Raw genomic sequence first — 24,564 nt, 5'->3', positions numbered from 1 at the left:
TGACACAGAATCTGAAGCAGTGTCCAGGCTCTGAGCTGTTAAGCACAGAGCCCAACACAGGGCTCGAACCCATGAACCAAGAGTTCACAACCTGATCCAAATTTGGACGCTTAACCGACTGAGCCCCCCAGGCATCCCTGGGTTCCTACAAAAATTTTTATGTTGAAGCCCTAACTCCCAATGTGATGGTGTTAGGAGTGGGGCCACTGAAAGGTACTTAGGTTTAGATGAGGTCATGAGGGTAGAGCAGCCATCATGGGATTAGTGTCCTTATAAAAAAAGGAAGAGACCAGAGCTCTCTCTTCCCACCATGTGAGGGAACAGCAAGAAAGTGGCTATCTGCAAGCCAGGAAGAGGTTCTTACCAAGAATAAAATCAGCTGGCACCTCGATCTTGGACTTTTCAGTCAGTAGAAATATGAGAAGATAAATATCTGTTGTTTAATTCCCTCCAGCTTACAGTATTTTGTTATGGGGGTGAAAGCAGACTAAAAGAGGTGCCCAATAAATATTTGCTGGTTGGATGAGTAAATGAATGTTATCTTTGGACAAGCACAATTTAGAATGAAAACCAAAGATTTTAAAGGAGTTTACTGGGCGAGCTTATTAATGATAGGATAGCATTTTATTTATTTTTTTAAAAAAATTAGAGTATTTATTTATTTATTTATTTATTTAAGTAATCTCTACTCCCAATGCGGGGCTTGAACTCACAATCCTGAGATCAAGAGTCACATGTTCCTCCAACTGAGCCAACAAGGCATCCCTAATGATAACATTTTTAAAAATGAAATAATCTATACAAGAGATAAATAGTGTCATTACTGTAAATCTTCAGCTATTGGGTATGTCTTTATAGTTGCATAATGGATGAATCTCAAATAATATTAATTTAGAATTTACAAACCTGATAGTATCAGAGTACTTTTGTTATAACTACTTCTTCTTTAAAATTTATTTATTTATTTTGAGAGAGAGAGAGAGAGAGAGAGAGAGAGAGGGTACAGGAGTGGGGGAGAGAGAATACCAAGCAGTTTCTGAATTGTTAGCACAGAGCCCAATGCAGGGGCCAATCCCATGAAGTATAATACCATGACCTGAGTCAAAACCTAGAGTTGGATGTTTAACCAAGTGAGCCACCCAGGCTCCCCATAACTACTTCTTATACAGACAATTCTTAATCTAGGATGCTTATGCCAAAATATTTTTAATTAGCTTAGAGAATCATACAGAACCATCTAGAAATAAAATTTGAGTAAAATTCAATTTATGCCAAATGGGATAGGAAAAGATGAGGAAGTAACTGTCTCCAATGTTTGTTAATTTTGTACCATCACAAGAAGCTTGGAGTTGGGTAGCAAGTGTCTGGAAGTGTACACTTAGGGTCCTCTGGGTGCTGGGGACCTGGCTGGAGGGAGTAAAGTGGCCATTGAGGCAAGGACATGGAGCTGATTGCCCCAAGATAACTTAGTTGGTCTGTGACCCATTGTCCCAATGCCTGAATGGATCCTGGGAGGGGTGTATGTTTGAGGGGGACACAGCTAGACTTCAGGGCACATATTTCTTCCAAGGTCCATGAAATCCATCTCCCAGTGCCTCATTCATCCCTGTATGAATAAGGGAACAGTGGAGAACCTGCCCAGCCACTTAAAAAATGGATGACTGAGGAACTCAGCAAATTCTCTCCCCAAAAATAACATTAAAAGTGGACAAAGTTGTCAAAGCAACTATATAAAAACTGAAAATTGACAAAAAGCATGCACCAAATTGAAAATATTTATTTAACAGAATATCCTGAACCTTGGCAAGGATGGGGATGGGGCATCTGGGGCATGTTAGCCTGGAGTGGCTCTGTTCCCCATCTCCACAGCAGAGCACCCAAATACATGAGGTCAGAGGTGACAGACCTGAAGGAAAGAAATAGACAGTAATATAACTATGGTAGGAAATTTCAGTGCCTCACTTTCAGCAATGGTTGAACAACAGACAAAACGTCTGTAAGGAAACAGAGCACTTGAACAACACTACTGATGAATTGGAACCAACAGAAATATACAAAACACTCCACCTCAAAGGAGCAGAATATGAACTCTTCTCAAGTGAACATAGAACATCCTCCAGGATGGATCACATGCTAGGCCACAACACAAGTCTTAACAAACTTAAAAAGACAGTGACTGGTGATGAAAAAGAATGAAATATTGTCATTTTGCAACAATGTGGATGGAACTGGAGGATATTATGCTAAGTGAAATAAGTCAGTCAGAAGAAGAGAGATATCATATGATTTCACTCATGTGTGGCTGGGGTTAGGGTTGGGGGTGGGGAAAATGGATGTTGGGCATTGAGGAGAACACTTGCTGGGATGAGCACTTGGTATTGTTTGTAAGTGATGAATCACGGGAATCTACTCCTGAAGCCAAGACTACACTGTATACACGGAATGTTAGCTAACTTGACAATCAATTATTTAAAAAAAAATAATAAAAATAAAAAACCTGAGTCAAACAAAGTGTCTTTTCTGACCACAATAGAATGAAACTAGAGATCAATACCAAAACGAAAATGGGGGGGGGGGGGACATATACAGGTGGAAATTAAACAAATGGTCTTGAACAACCAGTGGGCCAGAGAAGAAATCACAAGGAAAATTAGAAAATATATTGAGACAAATGAAAACATAACATGCCAAAACATATGGAATGCAGCAAAAGCAGTGCTAGAGGAGGTTTATAGTGGTAAATGCCTACATTAAAAAAAAGGGTCTCAAATCAATAACCTAACTTTACAACTCAAGGAACTAGAAAAAGAACAAACTAAACCCAAAGGTGACAGAAGCGAGGTAATATTAGAGGAAAAATTAATAAAACAGAATAGAAAACTATAGAAAAATCATTGAAACTAAGAGTTAGTTTTTTGAAAAGATCAACGAAACTGACAAACTTTTAGCTAGAATAATTGAGAAAAAAGAAGAATCAAATAACAAAACTGAGAAATGAAAGGAAAACATTACAATTGATGCCAGATGAATTAGGAGGATCAAGACCCTATTGTGAACAATGAATGCCAATAAATTGGGTAATTGAGAAGAAATGGATAAATTCCTAGAACCATACAATGTAGCAAGACTGAATCACAAAGAAATAAAAATCCTGAGCAGACCTATAACTCATAAAGAGATTTAACCAGGAATCAAAATCTTCCTAATAAAGAAAAACCTACGACCAGATGGCTTCAATGGAGAATTTCATCAAACTTTAAAGAATACTCCAAGGGGTTACTGGGTGGCTCAGTGGGCTAAGTGTTTGACTTCGGTTCAGGTCATGATCTCGCACTTCGTGGGTTAGAGCCCTGTGTCAGGCTCTGTGCTGTCAGCTCAGAGCCTGGATACTGCTTCAGATTTTGTTGTTTCTCTCCCTCTCTTCCCCTCCCCTGCTCATGCGCTCTCTCTCTCTCTCTCTCTCTCTCTCTCTTTCTCAGCAGTAAATAAATGTTAAAAATATTTTTAAAAAATAAAGAACACCCCAAACTCATTTTATGAGGCCAGTTAGACCCCATTACCAAAGCCAGGCAAAGACATGACAAGAAAGGAAAACTTCAGGCCAATATCCTTCATGAATATTGATGCAGAAATCCTCAACAAAATATGAGGAAACTGAATTCAGCAACACATGAACTAAACACATCATAACTAAATTGGATTTATACCCAGAGTGCAAGTTATGGGTCAAAAATATGAAAATTTAAAATAGCATCAAAAAGAACAAAATATTTAGGAATAAATTTATCCAAATTGGCAAAAGACTTGTATACTAAAAACTGCAAAATGTTGCCAAAAGTAATTAAAGAAAATCCAAACAAAAATGGAAAGCATCCTATGTTCATGGATTGGAAGATTTGATATTGTTAAAATGTCCATACCAACGTGGCAATGAGAAAGAATAAAATATGGCCCTTTGTAGCAACATGGATGGAACTGGAGAGTGTTATGCTAAGTGAAATAAGCCATACAGAGAAAGACAGATACCATATGTTTTCACTCTTAGGTGGATCCTGAGAAACTTAACAGAAACCCACGAGGGAGGGGAAGGAAAAAAAAAAAAGGAGGTTAGAGTGGGAGAGAGCCAAAGCATAAGAGACTCTTAAAAACTGAGAACAAACTGAGGGTTGATGGAGGGTGGAAGGGAGGGGAAGGTGGGTGATGGGTATTGAGGAGGGCACCTTTTGGGATGAGACTGGGTATTGTATGGAAACCAATTTGACAGTAAACTTCATATATTGAAAACAGAAGAAAAAAAAGAAAAAAAGATAAATAAGCATTAAAAAAATAAAAATAAAATTACCATATGATTTAGCAATTCCGCTTCTGGGTATGTACCCCAAAGGTTTGAAAACAGGATCTCAGAGGGATATTTGTATAACTATGTTCACTGTAACATATTCACAATAGCCAAGAGGTGGAAAAAACCTTACTGGCAATGGACATGTGAATGGACAAAGCAAATGTGGTCTATACATATAATGGAATATTATTTGACCACTAAAAAGAAGGAAATCCTGACATCTGCTGCAACATGGATTAACATTGAGGACATTATCCTAAGTGAAATAAACCAGGCACACACACAAAAAAATCCTGCATGAATCCACTTCTGTGAGGTATCTAAACTAGTCAAACTCTTAGACACAAGAACATGAGTGGTACTTGCCAGCAGCAGAAGAGACAGGGGGAAGAGGGAAATTGTTGTTCAACAATTGGGTATAGAATTCCAATATATTAATCCTACTGTATTGTGCACTTAAAATGGTGAAGATGGTAAATTTTGTTAGATGCTTTTAGCCTTATTTTTAAAAGATTAGTAGGCATGATTTCATTCATATGTGGAATTTAAGATATAAAAGAAATAAGCAGAGAGAGAGAGAGAGAGAGAGAGAGAGAGACCAAGAAATGGACCCTTTACTCTAGAGAACACATTGATGGTTCCGAGAGGGGAGGTAGGGGGGGATGGGGGAAATAGGTGATGGGGATTAAGGAGTACACCTGTTGTGGTGAGCAACAGGCTGATGTACAGAAGTGATGAATCATGAGATTCTACACCTGAAACTAATACTACACTATATGTTAACTAACTGGAATTTAAATAAAAACTAAAAAAATAAATCAGTAGGCATTTCAATACAGAAATAAAAATAATTGTAAGGATGATGACAATGATCCATATAGATGAAAATGATCAAAACAGAGAAATCATATCCAGGAAACAGATGGATACTGTCCTCCACAAAGGAAAAGGAAAGAATGATATTCCCAGATATACAAAAACAGAGAGAATTTGTTGATAGCCGACTTCCCTTGCAAGAAATACCAAAGAACATTGTTCAGACAGAAAGAAATTGACCCCAAAGAAAATTCAAATTGACCTGAAGAAATAAAAAGCACAGTAAAGACAGTTACATGGGAGGATATGAAAGACAATATCAATAAAATTTGTTTTTAACTGATTAAAAAAACAACTGCATGCAACAATATTTATAAAATTGTACATCTGGGAGGATAATACGTAAAGATCTAACATATATAACAAGAAAATCACACAGAATGAAGTGAGGAATGGAGCTACACTGAAGAGGCACTGACAACAGTTATGCTAACCCAGAGGAAGAAAAAAAAAGTACCAAATATGAGAAACATGTAGGTTAATGTAAAACTCTCTATGAATATGTTTCTCTCTACTTCTCTTAATTTCTTTAAAATACCTAAGATTAGGGGCTCTGTTGGTTAAGCATCGAACTCTTGATCTTGACTCAGGTCATGATCTCATGGTTCATGAGTTCAAGCCCTTCATTGGGCTCTGTGCTGACAGTGCAAGGTCTGCTTGGGATCCTCTCTCTCCCTCTCTGCCCCTCCCTTGCTCTCTCTCTAAACAAAATAAATAAATAAACTTTAAAAAATAAAATGAAATAAAATACCTAAGATTATATAAAGCAATAATGAAAACATTGTATCATTGGGTTAAAACATATAGACATCATCTATCTGTCATCTATCAACCTACCTATTTATATTTATCTACACACATACACACACAGAAGGGGAGAGTAAATAGAGTTATAATGAATAAAATCTTCTGTTTTTTACTGGGATTAAGTAAGTATTGATCTGATGTAAATTGTGATAAATTAAGATGCATATTTCCATGTCACAAGCAATCAGTAAGAACCACCAATAGAAATAAAAATGACCACTGGAAAACACTTCTTTAATATAAAAGAAATTGGTAAAGGAGCACAGGGTAACACAGAAAACATGAGATAGAGAATAAATAGCAAATTGATAGACCTGCATAAAGCAATCTGAAATAATTTGAAGTGAAAGTTCATGAAATACTCCAGTTAAGAGGCAGAGATTGTCCCTGATCAAAAAAGCAAAATAGATAAACAAACAAATAGAAATTGTGTTTATAAGAGACACACTTTAAGACACAAATAGATTGAAATCAAAAAGGCTGAACTTGCAAACTCTTATGGTTAATAAAAGCTAAAGTGGTTATAATAAAATAATCGAAAATAATCTATAAAACAAAAAAAGGTTACTAGAAAAAAGGATGTTTTATAATAAAAAATTAATATTACAAAGATATGACAATTATAAACATGTATGCACCTGACAAAAGAGTCTGAAAAATCATAAAGCAAAAAGTGCCAGAATTAAAGGGAGAAACAGACACTTGAACAATAACAGCTGGAAATTTCAATAGCTTCCTCTCAGTAATGGACAGGATAAATAGAAAACAAACAGCAAGAATATGGAATTACCAAACACCATCAAGCAACCTGGCAAATCTGACATCCATAAGTATGCTGTGTTTTCTCAGATTCTAGATTTGTCTATTTGTCTATAGTGCCAGTTGTATTAAATATATATCTATACATAAAGTTTATTTATTTTGAGAGAGAGAGAGAGCAAGCAGGGGAGGGGCAGAGAGAGGGAGACACAGAATCTGAAGCAGGCTCCAGGCTCTGAGCTGTAAGCACAGAGCCTGATGCGGGGCTCAAACCCACCAACCGTGAGATCATGACCTGAGCCAAAGCCAGATGTTTAACAGACTGAGCCACCTAGGTGCCCCATATATTTTCTTATTTTCTGTATTTTTCATGCTCTGGTGTTTATGTCCTCTCTGACGGGGGTGAGGGGGAAAGACCACCCCTTCCCAGGCTGAAAAATTCTTAGAGATAGTAAATGCTCTTCTTTTGTAAGCAAGGTATCCAGAGCAGATCCCACACCACCAGCCAACTTGGATTCTCAGCCACCAAGCCAATATTCTCCCTGCCCTGAGTCAATGCAGGACCAGGTATGGGACAGCTAGCCCCTCTGCCCCACAGCCCACTAGAATTATTTAAACCAGCCAAGCTAAGCTGTTTACCCCGTCCTGCCTTCTCTTTCCTGTGGAAACCAGGGGAACAAACCTGGGTCTCTCCCTTCACTACTTTTTTCTGCCTCCTACCAAAACTGCTGTTTCCCTGAAGTGGCCCTGGGTGGCTTGGCATGCCCCTTTCTCTTGAGACATATCAGTAATGGATTCTTTCCAGTGCTCAGCAGGTCACCCCATAAATTAAACTCCTGTGTGCACACAATATAACACTGACTGGCAGCAGAATGAGCAGGACAACACAGGTGTGCCTGGAACATTTTCCAGGGGACGCCCTGCCCCAGACTGTTCACAGCTAATGGCATGCAAAATCTATCAGACGTCAGCCATGCAAGGAAACTCGGGAATGCCACACGCATTTGCAAACTAGACAATATATTTGGGAATAATCCATGTGTCAAGAAAGAAATCATGAACATAATTAGAAAGCGTTTTGGGCCAGATGGGAATGGAAACAGTAGTTATAGGGCACAGCTAAAGTGGGGCATGAAGGGAAATTTATAGCTGCAAATGCCAGCGTCAGAACAGACGCTGAAATCAATTTTAAGAAGCAGATAGAGAGGAGCAGGGACGCCTGGGTGGCTCAGTGGGTTAAACGTCCGACTTCGGCTCATGTCATGACCTCACGGTTTGTGGGTTCAAGCCCCACGTCGGACTCTGTGCTGATGGCTCAGAGCGTGGAGCCCGCTTCGGATTCTGTCTTCCTCTCTCTCTGCCTCTCCCCTGCTCACGCTCTGTCTCTCTCTCTCTCTCTCTCCAAAAATAAACATTGAAAAGAAAAAGAAAGAAAAAAAAAGAAAGAAAAAGAAAGAAATGTAAAATCTGAACAGACCTGCCACAGCCAAGAAACTGAGATGGTAGCGAAAGAACAGAGACTCCCCAGAATCCCTGGAATCGGATGAGGTCACAGCACAGTCCTGTGCCAGCTAGTTCTCAGAAAACAGTGGCGGGGGAACGGAGACCCCGGTCCCCAGGTATGAATGGAAGCCCCCTGACACAGTACGAGCTCACGGAGTCCAAGAAGAGGAACACGAGCCAATGGGATTTACCCAGGAAGGCAAGATGGGCGGATTTAGTAAAAATCCCTCCAGTGTGCGCTTGGGACAGCTGCATTCTTTGGCGTGAAAATTAGACCTCGGGCCTGGGGTAATCAGGAGGGGAGGGGTCAGTGCAGGGGTCCAAGCAGAGGGGCCAGGCGGGCGCGCTCACTCAGGGGACGTGGGGGACTGGGGCGCGGGGAGCAGGGAGGCTGTGGGGTACGTGGGAGGCATGGAGGGCGGGGGATGCGCGGGCTGCGAGGCGGGGTCTGGAGCCACAGAGCACACGGGGATCTCAGAGGACCGCGGGGGCGGGGTTAGGACACAGGGATCTGGGCGAGGGAGGAAATCGTAGAGCCTGCCAGGTTCCGGGAAGTGCCCAGTCTGTGGGGGTGCTGGGCGGGGCTGTCGAGCGCAGCGCAGGTGGGACCGAGCTGTCCTCCACGGGTCCCTCAGGGTCTCCGCGCCCGGGCGCAGCACGTGCGGAGACTCGCGGCAGCCCCCGAACGCACCGCGGGTCGTGTGGACTCCAGGGCGCGTAGACGCAGCAGGTGCGGCCCAGGCCAGGGACGCTGCGGGTGGGGGGCTCCACCCCAGGAGGGATTCCAGCGCGCCAGGGAGGTGGGACGCGGTGCGCACGGATGGTTGCGCAACTCTGCCCAAGTTTACGGAAATCACCCAGTTAGTTGTACGTTTGCAGCAGGTGAAGTTGGGGTACAATGAGTCCTCAGCAAAGCTTTTGGAATGCAGGCAGCGCTCCAGAAGATTGTGCGGGTGTGAGGGAGGATGGTGCTGACCTCACTACCGGCCGCTGCACTAGATGCAGGAATGTGTCCCGCAGGTGCAGGGAACAAGACGCTTGTCTGTTAAGACAGTCTTGTGGAGGCTTTCCTGACCAGGAGAGGTGCAGGAGGGGAAGGGCTTGCAGGGAGTGACCAGCAGCCAGCACCAGCAGGGATGGTTTTAGTTCTTAATGTTTTTACCTCCACGGAGCCATGCCCTGAGATTAGACCAGGCGCTCCCTTCCTGAATATTTTCTTCATTCCACGAATTACAACCCACAATGCCTGTTTCTCTTCTCTACCTGCTTTCTCTGCTGTCTCCCCGTTGGACGGCTGAGCCACCAGGGAGCAAGGCGTCTGGGAACTTTAGGAAGTGGTAGGCTCTGTGCTGGGTTATTGTGGAAGCCTCTGGATTGGCTGAGCACCCGGGGTGCGCATCCTGGTTCTCTGCTCCCAGCCTTGAGTTATCCGCCTCCAGAGCACTCATCACTCTGAGGGGATGAGGGGGCTGAGAAAACCAGAGGAGGGGCTCACACCCGCTGCTGCCAGCGTAGGACATCATGCACTGGTCATCAACCACCCCCCCCCCCCACCGCCCGCACAAGGGCATCAGCCCCACAGGCAGGAGCTGGCATGTTGCTGTGGTCTGTCCACCATCTAGAACAGTGGATGGCACCCTCAGGCCACTGGAGTCAAGCAGGGAGACCAGGTGGAAAGGTGGTGAATTTAGGGTGTGTGCTTGTGAATGGGCATCACTGAAGCTTGCTGTTGTTTCGCCTGGTGAAGGGTACCAGAATACGCTACCTGAAAATATCACACTTTGGCATTAGGATTATTTTGAGATGGAGGCAGATGAGCTCTGTACCCCTCATGTCCCTAAAAGTGGGACTCAAATGTAGGTGTCCATTTGTCCTCCATGCCAGGAAGGACTACTGGTCACAGGAGAGAGCTCTAGACCGTCACCTGAATGTGGCAAGGCGGGAGGGCTATCCACATGATCCCACTAACTAGCCTTTTCAGTTTACCTTCCCGTGGCACCTTGAAGCTTGATGCCACTTCCTGTGTCCTGTGACGTCTGCACAAAGTCATACTTTCAAACTGTGTTTTTTTAAAATGTTATTTTTTATTTTTATTATTTTTTTTTTAATTTTTTTTTCAACGTTTTTTATTTATTTTTGGGACAGAGAGAGACAGAGCATGAACGGGGGAGGGGCAGAGAGAGAGGGAGACACAGAATCGGAAACAGGCTCCAGGCTCCGAGCCATCAGCCCAGAGCCCGACGCGGGGCTCGAACTCACAGACCGCGAGATCGTGACCTGGCTGAAGTCGGACGCTTAACCGACTGCGCCACCCAGGCGCCCCTGTTATTTTTTAGAGGTAGAGAGACTCAAGAGTGTGAGCAGGGGAGGGACAGAGAGAGAGGGAGACACAGAATCTGAAGCAGGGTCCAGGCTCTGAGCTGTCAGCACAGAACCCGATGAGGGGCTCGGACTCATGGATTGAGAGATCATGACCTGAGGTGAAGTGGGACGCTTAATCGACTGAGCCACCAGCCGCCCCTAAACTACCTAAGCTGCTGGTCTGAGTTACTCATTTTCCATAGATATCTCCTATCAGTCTCTGTGTTGAAAACCTGTTTTTCTCTTGTTAATCTTTTACTACAGGGTTCTCAGTGAAGCCGTCAGAGGAGCAGAGGATAAATGAGGTCTCCACCCTTACACCAGCACCCAGTGCCCTCCTAAAGCCATGGCCAGAGCATCTGTCCTGGTGTCCTGGGTGTGGCTTGGTGCTTGTCCACTCTCCTGCCCATGAGGCTGTCATGCTGCCGGCTGCATTCCCGATGGCCACTGTGCCAAGTCCCAAACCGTAGGGCCAATCTTGCTGCAGGTGGGAGCACCCAGTATTCCCTGATCCTCAAGCAGGAGTGACGCAGCAGGAAGTCACTTGGGAAGAGGTAGAAAACACTGCCAGACCCCCGCTATACTGAGAAAATACTCGCCCATTGGTATGTAACGTGAGGGAACTGTCCAGGATGTTCAAAGTGGTATACATTTATAACAATAGCCAAGGAGCACCTGGGGGGGCTTAGGCCGCTAAGCACACGACTCTTGATGGTGGCTCAGGTCATGATCTCGTGGTTTGTGGGATCGAGCCCATATAAGGCTCTGTGTTCACAGCATGGGCCTCCTTGGGATTCTCTCGCTCTGCCCTTCCCGCACTTGTGCACGCACACTCTCTCTCAAAATAAACATAAATAGAAAAGTAACAATAGCAAAAAGTCAAAAAATGGGAGAATGCATAACCAAATAAATGGAGCACTTAGCTACTGTGCACTTTCTGGGTATCTGGAAAAACAAAACAAAACAAGAAAAATGTTCCTGAGGCAGGTGCATGAGATGAACACACAGGAGAACGCGGTTGGGAGTCTGCTGTGCCCATGGGGGTGACTTGTGCCCCTGACTTCGCCCTTGGGGGTCCTGCCTATGTGTCACCCTCCCGGGGCCATCCCCCTCACTGGTGCATTTCCTCACCTCCACAACTGCAGACAGCAGATTACAGACAACAGTTAATTTATTTGCTGTGACATCGGTCCTTACAATAAATAAAATCTAGGGTACAAAGAATTTGCAGCACACCTTTAAGCAGGGTGACCAAGAGTCTGAACAAAGCAAAGACAAATCCCAGACTGTTAGGAGGAAAGGGAGGGGGCTCTCTGAGCCTAGCCTTCCCCAGGCAGGGCAGGGATGCCTAGGGACCGGGTACACAGAGTTCTGGGACCAGCGAGAGGGTGACTGTCTAGCTGGTGGTTCTCAGCCCAGGGGAGACTGTAGGCTCCTGTGCCTGCTCACCTCAGGGGCCCTAACCTCTGCTGCACCTGACCGGGAGCCAGGGAAGGGCATTTTCCAGAAGACCCAAGTGGTCTGCATTTGGGGGAGTGGCGTGGTCACTTGGCCCCCTGACCTGCGCTCCCAGCTTCCTCTGGCCACCTCCGCATACCACCCGGTACCTGGCTGTTCCGAAGCCCATTCTGCCCTGCCTTGTAGTGGACGGGACCTGGACACAGGGTGGCAGGCTTGGAGTGGCCTCCTGCCGGCAGCTCCGGGGCCGTCGGGGGCTCAGGCTTCAGCCGGAGAATGTCCCACAGGCCGTGGTGCCTCTCCCCAGACCTCTGTAGGGCTCCGAAACCAGAGCTGGTGACTGGAGATGTCTCAGTGCCGTGGCCCCAGGAAAGATTGCAGCTGGCCCCGCACATGCCAGCGCACGCTTGCAGGAGCGAGCACACTTCAGTTCCGCTGTGCGCACATCTGTGCACGGCACCGTGTGTACCTCCCTGGCTCAGAGGACAGCACTACCCACCCAGGGTCCTGTGTAGCCAGAAGTCCCTGATCCCCGGAGCCAGGGTGAGGAGCCACGGGGCTCCCCCGTCACTGGGGAGCCAGCACGTCCCCGGGCCCACCTTTCAGCCTGCAGATGGTCATGGGCGTGGGGCTGCTGGACAGAGGTGAGAAAAGGGCCCGCAGGGTCCCCGAGAACGGGGTCTCAGGGAAGGCATACAAGAGGGAGCCATCAGTGGCGCTGTAGAAGGACAGGTGCCCAGCCTCGTAGTCCAGAAAGATGCCCACGCGCCGTGGCGGGTTGCGCAGTGGGGCGAAGGCGCGCTCAGACGAGTTGTAGTAGCTGCCCAGGAACACCAGGATCCAGAAGCCATTGCCGGCAAACAGCTCGCCCTTCTCCTTGCGGTTGGCTGTCTCCCTGCAGACGCCCAGCGCCCAGCTGGCCCGCTCCCCCACCTCCACCTCCCAGTAATGACGACCCGATGTGAGGGCCTCCCGGCCCAGCACACAGGGCCCGGGGTCGAAGCGCTCAGGACTGTCGGGCAGCGCCTGCCGCAGGTCCCCCCGCCGCACGCTCCTCCTGTCCTCTGACAGGACCAGCTCGGGGTTGGCGGTGTCAGGATCCAGGGTCACATCCCCTGCAGATGGAGTGGAGGTCACTGGGGGAGCAAGTGGGCAGCCCTGCCTGTGCGCCCCTGTGGACCTCTGTGGGAGCTGGCTGTGCACTGGCCACGCCCCATGTTGCCTCTCTCCCTGAAAGCTATCACCTAACCACCTGCCATTGCAATTCGGAATGTTCCAGAAGGAGGTCCAGGCTCCCTCGCGATGCACCCTCCTTCAGAGGACCTGTGAAACCCCAAGGGTTTCCTGCAGCCACTCCTCCAGTTCCTGGGGCAAGGGAGGAGTGTCCAGCCTACTCGCATCCTGGACTCCCCACAGCTGGGGTCCGTGCGGGTGGACCTGTCCACCCCGGCGGTGGTCTGACCTCTGCTCTTCCTACATGCCCAGGCCAGCAGCCAGACTGGCCCTCCCTTAGCTGCTGTCTGGTACCTGAACCCTCCAGGTCTCTGTGAACTGGTCCACCACAGGAACAGACCCACCCTGCATGCCTGCAGGAGCTCAGGACCAGTGCGTCCTCTGGGCCACAAGGGTACCCACCTCGGAACTTCCGCAGGGCCTCCACCAGCCCCGGGACCCTGCACACCGTCCTCATCTCCATGGGCACCACCTCAGGCGGCTGCAGCTTCACGTCCTGGACCCTGGAGGGGGCAGAGCATGTGTCACCTCCCATGGCAGCCCTGCCCTGCACCCCGCCCACCTTCCCCGGGGAGAGGCCGGGGCTCCTACCTGCGCAAGGTGTCCCTGATGTCCTGTGGGAGAGACACACGCCAGTCAGCGCCTGTCCCCTGACCCTGGGCCCCCCCACGCCCCGGCCACCAGTGTCCCCCAAGACCCAGCTCTGCCCCCCGTCTCACACTCACTCACACACTCATACACCAGTGATCAGGAACCAGCGGTGGGCTGTCCCAAGTGCAGCTTGGACATGGGGACCCTGGAAAGACCCTGGGCTCAGCCACCCTGCAGACCTGGCCTCACACCCCCCATGTGCTTAGAGGATGCAGGGCACTGGCTACTTGCTTGCCCACCCAAAGCCCCCAGCACCCCTGGGTGGTGGGACACATGGGCGGGGTCCTGGCCTCCAGGGCTCAAGGGTACCTGGCTGTCTGCTGCCTGCCCTCCCACAGGTCCCAGACTCACACCCACCTTCCAGGTGAGGCCTCTCCACTTGGACATTCCTCTCTCCCATAATGACACACACAAGCATTGTACTCAGCATGAGGGATTGACTGTGTCCCTCGAATCCAAATGTTGGAGGCCTAACCCCCAGGGCCTCAGAACGGGACTGGATTTGGAGATGGGGACTTTACAGAGGTGGTTTGAGTAAAAGGAGGTCACTAGGGTGGACCCTGATCCCACATGACTGGGGTCTTTATCAGAAGAGGGGACTGGGGCACAGACAGGGGACAACCATGTGAGGATACAGGGAGGAGACAAGGAACCTGGTGTGGGTAGCATGCAAAGCAGAAACAGCCTGTCCTTGGTAGTTTTGCTGGGTGGGCAGCCCACCCAGGGGGCACTGGGGAATGACGGGGGCAGTTCTGGTTGTCACAAGGCCTGAGGCAAGAGCAAGGCCCTACCTACCCTGAGGGTCATGTGGAGGGCCCTGAGCTCCAGGAAAGGGGCTGGCCTCCATGCAGACCACATGGCTCCTTGGAGACACATATATCCCTTTAGGAAAAGGCTCTGAGCGGACCCAGGATGGCTACAGGGTGAGCCTGGTGGGGGAAGCTGGGACCCCCAGACTCTGTCACACAGCTGGGACTCATAGGTGTGGGTTCCTGGAAGTCACCCAAACCCTCACTTCCTTGTCCATGAGGGTGCACATCCCCACCCACCCAGGTGCCAGAACCCATGCAGCAGTCCTCCGCCTAACACTGAGGTCCGAGGGTGCAGGTGCACATGACCTCGCTCCCTCACACCAGTACACAGGGTACTGCTGGGGTCTGCTCTCCTGCCCCTCCACATGGCAGACCCCACCCCACCCCTAGCACAGGCAAGGGGGGCTCTGGGGCTGGGGGGTGATAGAAGGGACAGGGGTCCTCCCTCTAGCTAGCCAGCCAGCTAAAGATCCAGGCCAGGAGATGTGAGCAGGTTGGGGGAGGCAGTGGAGGGCAGGTGGGGGAACAGGCAGGGGGCACTGGGGGGCAGGTGGCCACTTTCAGGAGTGCAGCAGGCCAGTCAAGACCACCCACCCACTCACAGCCTCCAGTGAACCCAGTGCCCGCGCCACTGGAGCCTCCAGTGAACCCACTGGGACATCTCACATTGTCCCAAATCACGTTTCATACAGACCTGGGGTTATCATCTCACGTCTGGGGCTGACCCCTCCTCTTTCCAGAACTTGGGGTGTCCCTGCCTTCTCCAGCCTGGTTCACTTCCCCTGACCTCCTTCGCTGGCGGCTCAGACTCTGCCTCACTGACCACAGCCTACTTCTGCCTGAATCCCCGCGAGATACTTGGTCTTGGGTTCTTCCTCTTTCCCAGGCTTGAAACTGCCTGGTGTCTCAGCAGGGCGGAAGGACCAAGTTCAGACCCCAGGAGGGCAGCCAGGAGCCTCTGCCTTGTCAGTGAGACGCAGGAGGGTCACCACCCGTGGGAGACGCCCAGGGCTACACACACAGCGTCCTCACTCCCACCCTCTGCCAAGAGCCAGGCAGAGTCTCAGGGCCCCCACAGGGCTGGCGCAGGAATCCTACAGGACTCCCGCCGGCCCTTCGCAGTCCAGGGGACCAGAACCTCTGGAGCTAGCCTGGTGACCCACAGACCCCAGATGCCACCTGTCACACGGTCCATTAGGGCTACAGGACAGGCACTGGAGCAGTTCCGGGAGGAGTTCCAGATCTGCACCCACTCCGCAGGACCCGCAGCCACATGTGGATCCCCGGTCCCAGCTACCCCCTCCCCCCCCGCCCCACCTCTCACAGGTGGGTGACACCTGGGTGAGCTGAGCGTGCAGACTGCCCCATCCGGCTGTGGCTTTCTCTGCTTTCCTCCCTCTGCCCCGTGAGCCCATCCCTGCCCAGAGCCCCCACGCAGGCACCCCCAGGGCACAGCGCTGCCCATCCCTTCTCAGAGCCGGCACACACACACCTGGGGCGCAGTGTGCCTCACCTGCAGCAGCCCCAGCGCAGGCAGCTGGCAGCGCCCCTCCAGCTCCGCGATGAGCTCGGCCAGCTGCGCGCTCTGCTGACCCAGGCGGGCGGCGCTCTCCCGCAGCGGGGGCAGGACCTCCAGCTCCTCCTCCTCCAGCCTCTGCAGCAGCCGCTGCTCCTCCTCTGCCAGCAGCCGGCGCAGCCTCTCGAACTCTGCCAGCACGTTCTGCCGCTGGCTCTCCACCATCTTCTGCAGGGTGAACAGAGCAGCTGAGGGCCCAGGGACCCCATCCATCCCCCACCTGGGGCCCCCACGTCCTGTCCAGTCCCCAGCCTCACCCTCCTGGGCGGGTTACACGCAGGGAGTCTTCCTCATACACAGCACGAGGCAGGGGCCCGCTTGCCTGCTGCCCCCCCCCCCCCCCCCCCCCCCGACCTTGGGCACCTCGGGGCACCGCGCCACCTGCCTGCCACAAGGCACAGGTCTCCTCGGCCTGGGCCTGGAACAGCAGCGCGTCCTCCATTTGCTTCCGCAGATGCTCTAGGGACTTCTCCAGCTTACCCTACGGGAAGGTAAGGCCAGTGTGACCCTGGCTGGGTGGGCCCCATCCCCGCTCCAGTCAACCCGGCCAGGCATGACACATGGGACAGCCTCAAATTAACCTACGAGTCCCCTCCCCACCAGCACCCTCCCCTGACTCAGTCCCCTTTCCTTCTCCAGGCCTGCTCTGGGCTCCCTGCAGGCCCCACACCTCTCCAACTGACTGCGCTCTCCCTCCAACTTCTAGATGGACTGAGGCCCGGGGAGGTGGTGCTTTGTGGGACCCAGCACCCCAGGGTGTGCAAATGCCAGGCACAGCCCTTTGGGGGCAGGTAAAGATGGTGTGCTGCACACCCCTAGCATGAAGGGTAGCTACCTGCTAGTACAGGGAAGGAGGTCAGAAGGTTCCAGCCCAGAGGGGGCCACTCTGGCACAAGGACTCTCTGGAGATGTAGGAAGAGCCCTCTGCCCTCCTTTCTGCCTCAAGGCAGAGCAGAAATTTCCCACAAGGGTGCCCTCCCTGTCTGTACCCAGAAGGGGACGGCAGTCATCACAATGTCTGTCAGACAGGACTGTGCCTGAAGGGACTTTATGACTCAGATAACCCTGACCTATCACTTGTTCCCCCCATATATTCCCTAGTTCCTTTCCCACAACTTACTGACCCTACAAGCCCTAATTCCCTTTCTTTTGCCTAGCCACTTCTCCCCAGTTTATCATCACCCTTTGTCAAAATAGAACATAATCCCATATCTAAAAGGGTTTTTCATTTTGCCTCTGTGAAGCTCTTGTGCCATAGAACATTTAAAAGACTGATAAAATTATGGGGCCCCTGGGTGGCTCAGTCGGTTAAGCGTCACACTTCAGCTCAGGTCATGATCTCAAGGTTCACGAGTTTGAGCCCTGCATTGGGCTCCGTGCTGACAGCTCAGAGCCTGGAGCCTGCTTTGGAATCTGTGTCTCCCTCTCTCTCTGCCCCTCCCCTGCTCACCCTCTGTCTCTTTCTCAAAAATAAATAAAACATTAAAAAAAATTAAAAAAAATTTTTTTAATGTTTATTTTTGAGACAGAGAGAGACAGAGCATGAGCAGGGGAGAGTCAGAGAAAGAGGGAGACACAGAATCTGAAGCAGGCTCCAGGCTCTGAGCAGTCAGCACAGAGCCCGACATGGGGCTTGAACTCACGAACTGTGAGATCATGACCTGAGCTGAAGTTGGACGCTTAACCGACTGAGCCACCCAGGCGCCCCTAAAAAAATTTTTTCTTTAAAGGCTAATAAAATTATGTTTTTTTTCACTTGTTACTCTGCCTTTGTTAGCTTAATTTGCAAGCCTCAGTCACTGAACCTAACAAGTTGGACATAAAGCTTTGCCCTCCCCTACGATAGGAAGGGGTTTAAGTGCTGCCCCAAGAGGCTTTATCAGGCTAACCGAGAGGGGCCTCCGGAGAGCGGCATGGTCACTTTCTGCTCAGTGACAGGAGAGCACATTTGCTGGACCGACAAAAGGGGTGGGGCATCCACGTGTTGTGCCTCAAAGTGGAAGGCAAGACTTCAGGGGTCTCCGTCAGGACGAGCCCACAGATGCAGATCAGGATCCAAGTTTGTCCTGTTCGTTCTAGAACAGTGACAAACTGGCCAAGTACTGGTTCACGTGGCTATACCACGTCCTTGGAGCAAGCCAGCAGATGCTCTGGGCCATGAAGCACAACGCACACCAATCCAAACGTTGGCAAGGTGTCAGCCGTGTAGTCAATACCTGGGGTCCAGGAGCAAACACTCCTGAGGCCCAGTGAGGACCGCACATGGGTGTCTGCCCCGAGCTCTCAGCAGTCGGGCGAGGGCTGGCCTGGATTTTGAGGAAATGCGTTTCCAGAACAAAGCGGGGTGGATCTTGCCATGTCAGGTGGCACAAGTGGCTCCAAGCATCCCACTCGGAAAGCTTGAGGGCTGCGGGGACCCTGGCACCTGCCTCCCAGGGAAATGGCTGTGTCCCCACCCATCCCAACCCAGTGATTCCTCAAATCTCATCTCCACCCCACAGCCCTGCCTCGCCCATGGCCCTCTGAGGGCTGAGCCCACTTCTGTCTACGCAGAGAACCTAAGGTTCTCTTCCTGCTTTCTCCTTCTCTGGGCTCCATTCCTGATTTTCAGGCCGGTGCCTCACTGGTGAATGGTTTCCTAGCCAGTAGGTCTGGGACAGGCTGCACACACACCCTGTGCCTTGTCCTTAGACCTCGGCCAGGAAGGTGCCAGCCTAGACCGGCTGTACAGGTACCCTGTGTCCCCTACTCACTGGCCAGAAGGATGCTGGTGCAGGCTTGCTGCACTCAGACCCTGTTTCCCCTAGACCCCAGCCAGGATGGTACCGGTCTGGGACTGGCTGCACACACACCCTTAGACTCCCCCCCCCCCCCAAGAGGGTATCAGTCTCCATTGTTGCACGCGCACCCCTACAACCCGGCCAGGGTGCACCCCCAGCCAGGAGGATGCTGGTGTGGGCTTGCTGCACTCACATCCCGTGCTCCTTAGAACCCGGGCCAGGGTAACCCCGACAACCAGAGGGTGCTGTGTGAAGCCGGCTGCGTGCACTCCCTGCACCCGAGCCAGGAGCACACCACCCCCGGGATCCCGCCCGGGCCGAGCTCCCACCCCCGGGCCCCGACTCCGGCCGGGCCCCGCCGCGCACCTTGAGGTCGTCGGCCGCGTCCTGCAGCGGGCGCACGCGGTGCGTCCAGTGCTCCCCCGAGCGCTCACAGGCGGCGCACAGCAGGCGCAGCTCGTCGCCGCAGAAGGCAGCCAGAGGCTCGCGGTGCGCGGCGCACACGCCCTGCGGGACGGGCGACGGCGGGTGCAGGCGCCGCGCCATCTCGGCCATCTTGGCGAGCGGGCGGTTGGGCCGCAGGTTCCTCTGCGGGGACAGCTCGCGGCACTCGGGGCAGGCGTACGGGCCTTCGGGCTGGCCCCAGCAGCGCCGGATGCACTCGCGGCAGAAGTTGTGGCCACAGTCGGTCATCACGGGGTCGGTGAAGTAGTCAAGGCAGATGGCGCAGGTGGCTTCCTCCTGGAGGTTGGTGGACAGGTCGGGGGCGGCCATGGCGCCGGTCGGGCGGAGATGGGCGGCGCTCTTCGCCGGCTCGGGCGGTGTGGCCTCCGTCACCGAGACTCCGGGGAGCACTCGGAGACGCGGGGGCTCCAGGGACGCGCGGAGGAAGAGGCGCCAGGGCGGAAGCAGGAAGCAGCTGTTTTTTTTTTGTTTTTTTTTTTTTGGAACAACCCGCTTTAGCTCCCGATTGGCTGAGGCCGGCCACGCGGCCCGCGGGCCCAACCGAATTGGAGGCTGCATGCCCGCTGACCTCGTGGCGTAGCCTCAGCTGTCTGCGCGCGCGCGCGTGCGCTCCAGGCTGTGGGTCACCTCTTCCTGGCGTCCCGGGAAGGACCCGTTGCAGGACCCGGGCCGGCGGGCGCCTCGCACGTTCGCTGGGTTCCCCGCACAGCACAGCGACTTCGAGAACAAGGGGAGCCTGAGGCCGCGGCGGCGAGCCCCAAGCCGTCTCCCGTGCGCCCCTGCGCCGGGCACGATCAGGATCAGTGCAGGAAGGGGCTCGGCCTGTAGGCACTCTGGCCTTAAGGTAGACATACACCGACTGGGATTCTGGGTGCCCGGCCTGGCGTAGGGCGGTTAATGCGCCTGAAACTGCGGGGGCGGGGGCCAGAAAGGACTCTCCTCCCACCACCACCCCCCTCCCCCCCGTGACCCGTGATCCCTGCAGGTGCACCTTCAAGGCTGGACTGCTCTGAGGGTTTCAGCGATGCAGTTTGAAAAGTGTCATCTTCCCATGGTCCCCCCTTCCCCATGACACCCGCGAAAGGTGCGTGCAAACGTGGAAGTTTTGGAAGACAAGGTGGGCCCTGCTCTGCGAGTCACAAGCAGCCCATGCGCAGGCAGCATCCCTGCGTGGGCGTGTGTCGAAGTGGGGGCTAAACACCAGCACCCCATGCTGCGTCGGGCACGGGAGGTCCCCACTTAGAATCGGCCCACTGTGAAACCCAGCGGTTTTCAAAGCCTTTATGACGCATGTGTGAATACAGTCTCTTGATATTTAAAGGCTTTAATCGCGATTACACTTCAGCTTTGAGAGCAGCCAGCCAGTGGCTCACAAGCGCTCCACCACCTTAGATATGTCTGGCAGGTGGCCTGCGCTGAGTGGAGCCACCTCACCTTCTGGAGAAACCAGGGACGCCCGCGCCCCCCTTCCCCCGGCCTGTGCCCCTATCCCTTCACCCACAGCGTCACTGTAGAGATGACCATCTGGCCTGATTTGGGGGCCCCCAGGCAGAAGAAGGGCTTCAGGGGGCCGGAGAATTGCAGCTGGGCGTAGGTGTGCAGGTGGGACCCGTCCTTCAGGTTGTAGAAGGACACCTCCCCCGCCTCGAAGTCCAGGAAGACCCCCATGTGGCTGGGGGGCTCGGCCAGCGTGACAGGGGTTGGGGCAGATGTGCTGGGTGTGTACTTCTTCCCTTTGCACAGCTGCACCACCCAGAACCCATTTTCGGGGCACTTGGGGACCCTGTCCCTCCGGCTCACATTGTCCCTGCACACGCCCAGGGCCCAGAGAGCGTCACCGGTGAGGTTCATGCCCACCTCCCAATAGTGCCTGCCCGAGGAGAAGGTCTCCCGGCCCACGGCGCAGGGGTAGGCCAGGAACCGGTCCTTGCTGTGGAGCGCGCCCTCCAGTGGCGTGCTCAGGTAGCGCCTCTGGCGGCTCTCGTACAAGAGGAGGTAGGGGTAGGCGGTGGCGGAGTCCGGCACCACATCCTCTGCAGATGGAGGGAAGGGGGCAGCGAATCATCCCTGCTCTCCCTAACCACGCCCCAGGGCTGAGTCCAGCTGTACACCTGGGCCACTGGGGTCCCTCCCACAACTGTCCATATTGGTGGTGCTAAGGAGCTGGGAGCTGGGGGGCCATTTGGGCACCTCACCGTGTGTCCCCATAGGAACAGAAAGGGTACAGAGTGTGAATGTCCCATAAAGGACAGTCCCCCCGGCTGGGCCCCTGCTTACCTTGGAAACTCTTCAGCACCTCTATCTGCCCAGGGACCCTGCAGACTGTCCTCAGCACAGTTGGGGTGGCCTCTGGGTACTGTACACTCAGGCTGTTCCTCCTCCAGTGGACACAGGGTCATTGTCCCCTCTGACCCCACGCGGAGCCCTCCCTGCGCCCATCAGTGCCTCCCCTGCAGCTGGCCACGTACCTGCTCAGGAGCTCCTTCATGTCCTGCAAGACACAGAAGGAGGGAGATTGGCAAAGCCTCGTGAGGAATCTGGGGCGTTGTGCCTGCGTTTCTGGTCTGTAGTGCTAGAAAGGCTAAGATGTTTTCCCACAGCCCTGTGCCCACTTTCCAGAGTGTAACCCGGTCTTGGCTGCACACAGGAATCCTACGCGCTGGCCCAGCCAGGCCTCCTGTTCTCCCCACATAATGCCTGGGGACATGGAAGCTGTGCCAGTGAACCCATGGGTGGAATTGGGGGCACAGGGCAGGTGACCATCAATGTGCCTTTTGTAGTTCAGCATCACTGTGAGTGACAAAAAGGTCCACATGTTAGTTTGTAGATAGGTTGCTTTTTATAGAAGACAAAACGTTCCTCTGAGCTACATAGCCTGATTTACCATATAACCTGTCATCTAGAACAGGCCCCTACCTGGGGACAAAACCCACAGAGGTCAGGACAATAGACAAAAACCTGGGCCTGAGCCAGGCAAACAGGACGGACGCATGGATTCCCTGCATGTGGCATTTGCTTCTCTTGTGGAAACATGCACACAGGAGTGTGTGCAATCTTATCTGTCGCTGTGGATTCCGTCCCTCCACATAGTTGGTGAATCACCCACTTGTTGGCCAACATAACCCCCTGCTTTCAGGGCCTCGGTGGGCCGGTCTGTCCTTGGAAGGCCAGCTGTGGCCTCTCGTGACTGCCATCCTGGGGTGCAATCACATGACTCCCTCCTGCCTGTGAAGTCGTGGGTGTCTATCTGGGCTGGTGTGTCTGTGCCCCACATCACCTCACTAATGACAGCCGCCCCCAGGCCACCTCCCTGGGCTAGGAAGGGAGGGGACACACATCTGCAGGACAAGAGCCTGTTATGGGCTGACTGGGCTTCAGATTCACACACTGGAGCCCCAGCCCGCAGGACCTCAGAGGGGGACCGTATTGGTGATTGGGTCTTTAAAGAGCCGATTTACGGTAAAGTGAGGTCACTAGGGTTGGACCCTAATTCCCTAACACTGGGGAGAGAGGCCTGGGGAGTAACCAGGCCTGCCTGCGCCTGGATCCCAGACTTCCTGCCTCCAGGACCAGGAGACAGTCCACTGTGTGAGCCACCTCCTGTGGTCTTTGTGAGGCAGCCTGAGCTGAGACAGAGCCTTCCCCTGTGTGTACTAGTTACTGCAGTCACCACCTGACCACACCTGGGCATGAGTCCCCCCCACCCAGATAGGTGAGCAGGGGTGCTGAGGTCTCACCTACCCCCCCAGGTGAGCAGGTGTACTGAGGTCTTCCCTCCCCCCCCAGGTGAGCAGGTGTACTGAGGTCTCCCCTCCCCCAGGTGAGCAGGGGTGCTAGGTCTCCCCTCCCCCCCAGATAAGCAGCTGTACTGAGGTCTCCCCACCCCCCAATATGAGCAGTGGTGCTGAGGTCTCCCCTCCCCCAGGATCAGGTGTACTGGGGACTCCCCTCCCCCAGGGAGCAGGGGTGCTGAAGTCTCCACTCCCCCAGGTGAGCAGGGTTGCTGAGGTCTCCCCTTCTCCCCAGGTGAGCAAGGGTCCTGAGGTCTCCCCCCCAGGTGAGCAGGGGTCCTGAGGTCTCCCCTCCCCCAGATGAGCAGGTGTACTGAGGACTCTCCCCCACCCCCCAGGGAGCAGGTGCACTGAGGACTCGCTACACCCCCAGGTGAGCAGGTGTACTGAGGACTCTCCCCCACCCCCCCAGGGAGCAGGTGCACTGAGGACTCGCCACACCCCTAGGGAGCAGGTGTACTGAGGACTCTCCTCCCCCCAGAGAGCAGGGCGCCCCCTCACCTGCAACATCTGCAGTGGGCTGTGCTGGTTCTTGTCCTCCAGCTGGAGCAGCAGCATCTCCAGGGAGTGGCCCTGCCGCTCCAGGGTGGCAGAGCTCTCCCGCAGCCTGGCTCCCACCTCTTCGTCCTCAGTCTTCAGGGCCTGGAGCAGGCGCTGTTCCTCCTCCAGGAGGAAGAGGCCCATCTTCTCAAACTCCACCAGGATGCGCTGCCTCTGCTCCTTCACCTTCTCCTGCAGGAGCCGACGGTGGGGGAGGGGGGGATTGCGGGTGTGAAGGACCCCGGACCCGGGTCCACTCCCTTTCCCCGCCAGCCAGATGGGAGGGCAGCTCCTAGGACGCTGTAACCCCCCAGGGTCCTGGTGACCCACAGAGAAGAAGCTAGCCTAGCAGGGGAGGGAGCCCCTCTGTGGGGTCACCTGCTGAGCCCCAAGCAGCGGCACCCAAGCGTCCCTGCATCTCCAAGGCGGCCGGCCTGGGCTGGGCGTGTGTTCTGGATCCTGATTCTAGTAGGAATCCTGAGCTCCGGGTATGTGTTTGCATCCACACAATGCAGAGTGTGGGGTCAGAGGCCCTTATGCCCTGGCATCTGCCCAGTGCCCCTACCCCAGAGAAGGACGTGAGGGGGTCCTGGGGAAGAACACATGGCAC

At 52.9% G+C, this 24,564-nt stretch overlaps 2 protein-coding genes and 2 long non-coding RNA genes across 4 annotated transcripts in view; 2 read left to right on the top strand and 2 right to left on the bottom strand.

The window, feature by feature from the left end:
• Window positions 1-11,801: 11,801 nt before the first annotated feature.
• On the bottom strand, window positions 11,802-20,093 carry TRIM11 (tripartite motif containing 11). The gene is made up of 6 exons (XM_049648359.1): window positions 19,525-20,093; window positions 16,764-16,859; window positions 16,316-16,546; window positions 13,931-13,953; window positions 13,742-13,842; window positions 11,802-13,221 (listed from the first exon to the last, which is right to left on the bottom strand). Exons 1-6 carry the CDS (start codon window positions 19,930-19,932, stop codon window positions 12,674-12,676), a joined length of 1,407 nt encoding a protein of 468 aa, XP_049504316.1. The 5' UTR covers window positions 19,933-20,093; the 3' UTR covers window positions 11,802-12,673.
• Window positions 19,818-20,943, top strand: LOC125934827 (uncharacterized). The gene is made up of 3 exons (XR_007461532.1): window positions 19,818-19,905; window positions 20,122-20,467; window positions 20,609-20,943. It is a non-coding gene; the product is annotated as an uncharacterized LOC125934827 (long non-coding RNA).
• TRIM17 (tripartite motif containing 17) overlaps window positions 20,932-24,564 on the bottom strand; it is a 6,834-nt gene continuing 3,201 nt past the window's right edge. The window contains exons 3-6 of the mRNA XM_049648370.1: window positions 23,916-24,146; window positions 22,092-22,114; window positions 21,901-22,001; window positions 20,932-21,656 (exon numbers count right to left, since the gene is read on the bottom strand). Coding sequence (XP_049504327.1) covers window positions 21,109-21,656; window positions 21,901-22,001; window positions 22,092-22,114; window positions 23,916-24,146 — 903 coding nt within the window. The 3' untranslated portion in view covers window positions 20,932-21,108. The remainder of the gene's footprint in view (window positions 21,657-21,900; window positions 22,002-22,091; window positions 22,115-23,915; window positions 24,147-24,564) is intronic.
• The window catches only part of LOC125934830 (uncharacterized), a 1,835-nt gene continuing 785 nt past the window's right edge, over window positions 23,515-24,564 (top strand). The window contains exon 1 of the long non-coding RNA XR_007461536.1: window positions 23,515-23,787. This is a non-coding gene — a long non-coding RNA (uncharacterized LOC125934830). The remainder of the gene's footprint in view (window positions 23,788-24,564) is intronic.

Source organism: Panthera uncia (assembly GCF_023721935.1).
Source record: "Panthera uncia isolate 11264 chromosome A1 unlocalized genomic scaffold, Puncia_PCG_1.0 HiC_scaffold_17, whole genome shotgun sequence".
Classification (NCBI taxonomy): Eukaryota; Metazoa; Chordata; class Mammalia; order Carnivora; family Felidae; genus Panthera; species Panthera uncia.
Note: the sequence above shows the minus strand (reverse complement) of the source record. Positions and strands in the feature narration are given on the sequence as shown.

What these genes read in the sequence shown, in the direction of transcription:
- TRIM11 (XM_049648359.1), bottom strand. Translation starts at nt 19,932, where the DNA reads ATGGCCGCCCCCGACCTGTCCACCAACCTCCAGGAGGAAGCCACCTGC. An exon ending in AGACCTGTGCCTTGTGGCAG is followed by an intron (nt 16,547 to 16,763) that starts GCAGGTGGCGCG and finishes TTCACCCTGCAG; the next exon opens with AAGATGGTGGAGAGCCAGCG. An exon ending in ATCAGGGACACCTTGCGCAG is followed by an intron (nt 13,843 to 13,930) that starts GTAGGAGCCCCG and finishes TGCCCCCTCCAG; the next exon opens with GGTCCAGGACGTGAAGCTGC.